This window comes from Apium graveolens, chromosome 2 (assembly GCF_009905375.1).
Source record: "Apium graveolens cultivar Ventura chromosome 2, ASM990537v1, whole genome shotgun sequence".
NCBI classification, from domain to species: domain Eukaryota; kingdom Viridiplantae; phylum Streptophyta; class Magnoliopsida; order Apiales; family Apiaceae; genus Apium; species Apium graveolens.
This window is the reverse complement of record NC_133648.1, coordinates 255,626,140-255,631,838: the sequence shown is the minus strand read 5'-3', so window position 1 is coordinate 255,631,838 and position 5,699 is coordinate 255,626,140. Positions and strand designations below refer to the sequence as shown.

Genomic DNA, 5,699 nt, shown 5'->3' with positions numbered 1-5,699 from the left:
TTTTTAAAATTTTATCTAATAAAATCTCAACCGACAAAAATTAACTTCTACTCTCTGTAAATTTTATTTTCCTAAATTTTATCTTCCTGCAATTTTTATTTGGTGTTGAACATCCAAGCGTCGGTTTATTTTAAAATAATCGTATTAATAAGTTAACATGTCAGATTTATATAAGTAAATAATTAGGTGCATGCATAACTAGTATTATACGGTGAAATTTTAGAGTTACACTTAATTTTGATTTTTTTAACTACATATTATTTAGTGGAGAAGGAATTTTTTTAAGATAGTGCAACTTGCCATATAAGCAACTAAATTTAATTAGGCAATGACAAGTGTCCAATTTAATGAGAGAGTGATACATGTCGTACTTTTTTTTAATATAATATAGATGAGGGGACTTAAATTTTTGAAAACGTTTTGGAGCTTGTCTGAGTTTGTTTTAATTCCTTCTTAAATTTTAGATTTAATATTGAGGAGTTTCTTGGAGATGCTCCGGGGAGTAATAATTTTTAAGGATGTGTCAAGCAATTCTTTGGTTGTCGATTTCAGGAATTTGCGGGTTGAAAGTGATACTCTTACGATCGTCCGTAAGGTCAGAACAAGGTGCAAAGGACTTGGTCTAATCTTCTTCTTTTAGATGAAATAGATTTCTCTATGAGCTCTCATGATTTTTTCTATTCTGGTCATGTGAAAAGAAAAGGGGCCGAGACCAACTCCAACAAGTTAGTTAATTAAGATCTTAAACTCAAATTTAGAAAATATTGTATAAAATAGAATTCCAACAGCATCTAATGCTTCCTTAAAAAGTTATCATCATCCCTTCATGTCTTATTTATAAGTAACCACTAGTGAATCCTTACCTTCATTTTAATAATAAAAAAAATCAGTTCTCTCTGCATAACAAGAGTTTGAATATATTAATAAAATATTATTAGGATCCACTTATAAGGAATGTTGTTGGAGTTAACATACAATAAAATATCCTAAAATACTAGGATTTATTTTTATAATAATATTTTTAAGGAACATATTAGCACTCTATTAGAGTTGCTCTAAGAACTCCAATAACTTCCTAAATGAGCTCCCTAAGTTATAATTTGAGGAGGATGAAATAAAAATACACTCCAACAACCTCTTAAACCTTCTTCAAAAAGTTAAGAGCCCCTCCATCCTCTTCATAGTTAGGAGTCTCTCTCCTCTCCCTACTCCATGTTTTTATTAATTTAGAGCATCTCCAACAGTCTCTTAAGATAATTTTTTAATATAATATAAATTATTTGCTCTTAGCAATTTAGTGTTCATTTATCTCCAACAATATTCACTCCTAATTCAATTTTATAATATTAAAAGTAACTTGAAATCATTAAAGTACAAAATAAAGTGGAAAGAGAAAGAGTATATTTTACCAATTTAATATAAAATATTAGTTAAGATCTAGTTAAAGGCTCTTAAAAATGAGTAGAGAGAATGGACTCTTAAGCTTTTAAAGAGCTTCTAAGAGTGTCTTGGAGCTCAAATTTAAGAACCACCGTTTATTTTTCAACTTAAAAACCTATATAAAGAATTTGTTGGAGATGCGACTCCCTTTCAACTTTCTAGTAATTTGACATTTCTTTCTAAAAATATTGTAAAGACATTTAGTAATAAAAAATAACTTAAGAAATGGCTGAAGATGTTGATTAAGTTTTGTATCCTAAATCACTTGAAGGCAATTAATTATATTATTTTTAACAAAGATTTTAGGAGCTTGTTGGAGTTGCTCTAAGTAGCCTATCTACTCTAGTTGCTCTATCTCGTCACTCAAATAAGGCGGAGTTAGTAATGCTCGACTCCTTAATCAAACTTCTCTGTTCTTGTTTTTAAAAACGGTACTGAAATTACTCATCTAAGCAATACATCACAATTTTTGTATAAACAGGAAAGACTTCCAACAATCCAACATAGAAATGATAATTAAGAACATACATAGATACATATTAACTTCAAAGTCTAGTCTGAAACAGAGTGCAATGCTGCTCCATGGGCACCATATAATCCAGCCCACAAATATTATGTGTTTTGTAATTTATATGTCAATTAAGCTTGGTGAAATGCTGCTACTGTGGACACCATCGAGTCCACCCCGCAAATATCATATTTTTGTCCTCTGCATATCTTGTAGTATCCATCCTCTCCCCAATTTTCTCCCCATGAATTCTTTATGATCCAGTAAGGCTTGTCCTTCAGACGAATGGGAGCATATCCAGCAGCTCCATACCCCACTAAAAGCACCCCATGATCCAAACGATTCTTCGAACAGATGTACGGGCATGAAACTCCCTTGATATAGGTCTGCATCCAGGCTGCATTGATGCCAACTGCACAATAGTAAAGAATCAGTAAAGAAAGTTACATAATCTAAACTAGGGACTGACTCTTATATATCCCATGTATCCTATATCATTCCTAGACATCGTTTGTCAAAACAGAAAGACACTTAAAAACATCAAAAAAATAATACCTGCTAGAGGTCCATTCTTCACCAAATTTGCAGCAATCTGATCTTCGTCAATGGACACCACACTGTAATTAGCAACAGAAGCGGCAACCTTTGCGTTATCAAATTTGCACTTACCATCCTTACCGGTGTAAGGATAGTCTTTTTCACGTTCAAGTCCACCAGCCTTGATTGTGTACTGGAAAGCACTAGTCATCAACCCCCCATTACACCCAGCATCACAATCACCATCTTGGTCACACTGTAACGATATCGTAGGTCATTCAAGCGAAGGCCATCAAGAACTTTCGTTTATATTATAGGCCATTTTTTTTTTATCGTAGGTAACCTGCAGCCGCTACCCTTCGGGTGCGCACTGGGTAAACCCTACGGGCTCACGCAATAGCCTGCAAACCACGTGAACCAGGTAAACCGCATTTAAGCGACAGGCTCTGGCTCAGGAGGCATAATCTCCATGGTGTTTTATATCACACGAAGCTAAAATTAATCTCTTAACACCAGGGTTTCTGTCATTTTGCTCTGATTACTAGACATAACATAACATATAACAATGACCACAACTATATCCAAATTCTAAATTCTTGTATCTTCAAAGTGTAAGTTGATATTGGAATATATTAGTTTAGTATAGAAAACAGATAAGTTGTTGTGATAAGTAGCTGAAGTAGCTGATCATTGTTCACAAGTGGAAAATATTAAATAAGTCATCTCAAATATCATAACAGAATTAGTTACTAGACTGGTACTAAAATATACTCATTCGTTCGGTATCTTCTTCATTACTCTGAACTTCACTACTCTGTATTGGTCTCCAAGATATGAAATGTAGTTTCTTCTCTTAATAATCAAGCTTTATAGTTAGGTATGTTTGCATGTGTGGTAAACAAGAGAGTTTATGTAAACTCTAGAATAAGTGCACACGAAGTAAAACATTATCTTTTGACATGCATCAATTTCAAATTTTAAATGATGAGCACATCACTGGAAACTTAAGTGAGCTTCAGAGCAAGCTCTCTAGAATAAAGCTCCAAACTCTAGCCAAAGGGGTTTAAATTTATGGTCATAAGGGGGTATAATTTGCTTAAGCTGTTTGCAATGTCTTAAAATCATATTTTAGGATCATACAATAGCTTAAAAAATATTGTCAATATTGAATGTACTAACATAATCACTTGATGATGATGTTTATTTAATCTCTAAACAAGAACAATCCTATCTACAAATCAATCACATAAGAATTTACCATAAACCATCAAACACACACACACACATAATCGAAACAATAAAAAAAAACCACGAGAGAGAAAACAACCTCGTGATCACAGTCAACAAGTTGTTGCTCGCTGAGGCTAACAAGCTCTCCCGTTGCAAGAAAATGAGCTCCTTCTAGTGCACCAGTTGTACTAAAAGACCAGCACGATCCACATGATCCCTACAATTTATCGCATAATTTTATTAAATAATCAAAATTATTAAATCATTAATATTGACATACACCAGCAAAATAAAACAGAAAAATACACCGGATCCTAAATCGAATCAATTAATTAATAAAGGAATGATGGAAACAAAAAAAGTGAGTAAAGTAGTGAAATTGCTTAATATTATATGTATAAAGTAGGTACAGGGGAGAAAATCCGTGAATGTAGAAAATTATAAATTTTTTACTATTTTTGAAAATTTTGAAATGCATCCAAAAAAAAGTGGAAACGAATGGAAAGAACAGATGGAGTATTAATGTACCGACATTACACATAGAGTAATGCTACATGCCCTTAAAACGATCCCAAAAATGTTCCTAAATGACACCAGTCGTTATTTTATTATTGGAACTCATATTTATATACGATGGGTCCATTTCATTAAAAGAAAATAAACGACAACACAGGCAGCATTTAGAAACGATTTCGAGAATATTTCGGGGGAGTCTAGCATTATGTACATACCTGATTCTTAACTCCAGTGACAGCACCGTGATCGCGCCAATCAAAATCATCGGGAAGATTACCAGTCGGAAGAATCGGAGCTTTTCGAGCATCTTGTAAAAACTTAGGTGTCCTCAATCCCAAAAACCTCTGACTAAACTCTTCGGGAGTCAAATCAGAGAATTGCGTCACACCGTGCTCAGCTGAAGGATCAAGCAACTGATTACGCTTGGCACGGAGAAGATTAGATTTGAAAACAGAGAATCTGTAATCATGCTCTTTCTGATCACTATAAGATTTGGCATACTTAGTTTTAAAGAGTGAGAAATGATGGTCTGCGTTGAGGAGATGGATGGATTGTTCGCGTTCCGGTATGACTTGCCGGATTATAGGATCGTCGGCGGTGAAGTCATCGGCGGTGGCGTGTGATAGAAGAAGAGATAGGAGACTGATGGTTAGAAAGTGATTCATCGGCAATGTGAGTTACAGATTTGAATATCTGGTTTGGTTTAGTTTAGCTTAGTTTGGTTTAGTGGCGTGCTGACTATAGGGTGCTCTGTTTTGGTGGGGTTTTAACGGTTCGGATTACTGACACGTGTTATTCAATCCAAGTTAATATTTTGTCCACCCTCGGGCATCTGCAACAACATTGATCCAAACGTCCAAATTTGGGGTATATTATCCCAAATTCTCATCCAATCCACATGGTGATCTAATTGGATCACTGAATTGTACTGATCCAAATTTAAATACCCACTTTGACTGATCCAAATTTACTTTAATATAAAATAATAATTTTATTAATTTTATAATTTTAATTTATTAAATTGAAAATTGATTTGTGATTAATAAATGATATTTTAGATGTTAATTAATGAAATTAATATATTTTTAACTAATTTAGTCAATAATTTTAATATTTTTTATGTGTATTATAAGAAATTATTTTTTATTTAATTAATCTATTATATATAATATAAATAGTTATTCATGTTAAAATATAAAATTTAAGAATAAAGAGTTTAATATGATATTTGCATATTATAATATGTAAAAGGTAATTTGGATCAAAATTTGGATCACATTATTGGAGTTCATCAGAAATTTGGATCAGAGTTTGGATCAGTTGGTGATCCAAATTTGGATTTTTGGATCAAAACTGTTAGAGATGGCCTTATAAGGCGACTATGTTGAAACAGGGTTGCAAATGAACATAGTTGTTCGTGAATAAAATTCAGGATCGGCTCGTTTAATTGAACTTGGCTTGATTCGTT

General features: G+C 33.1%; 1 protein-coding gene across 1 annotated transcript; it reads right to left on the bottom strand.

The window, feature by feature from the left end:
* Positions 1-1,887: 1,887 nt before the first annotated feature.
* LOC141708384 (cysteine proteinase 15A-like) lies at positions 1,888-4,969 on the bottom strand. Its single transcript, XM_074511994.1, has 4 exons — positions 4,447-4,969; positions 3,813-3,932; positions 2,504-2,741; positions 1,888-2,360 (listed from the first exon to the last, which is right to left on the bottom strand). The coding sequence occupies exons 1-4, from the start codon at positions 4,894-4,896 to the stop codon at positions 2,080-2,082; spliced, it is 1,089 nt and encodes a 362-aa protein (XP_074368095.1). The 5' UTR covers positions 4,897-4,969; the 3' UTR covers positions 1,888-2,079.
* Positions 4,970-5,699: the final 730 nt, after the last annotated feature.

What these genes read in the sequence shown, in the direction of transcription:
- LOC141708384 (XM_074511994.1), bottom strand. Translation starts at nt 4,896, where the DNA reads ATGAATCACTTTCTAACCATCAGTCTCCTATCTCTTCTTCTATCACAC. An exon ending in TCACTGGAGTTAAGAATCAG is followed by an intron (nt 3,933 to 4,446) that starts GTATGTACATAA and finishes GATAAATTGTAG; the next exon opens with GGATCATGTGGATCGTGCTG. An exon ending in TTGTTGACTGTGATCACGAG is followed by an intron (nt 2,742 to 3,812) that starts GTTGTTTTCTCT and finishes ATATCGTTACAG; the next exon opens with TGTGACCAAGATGGTGATTG.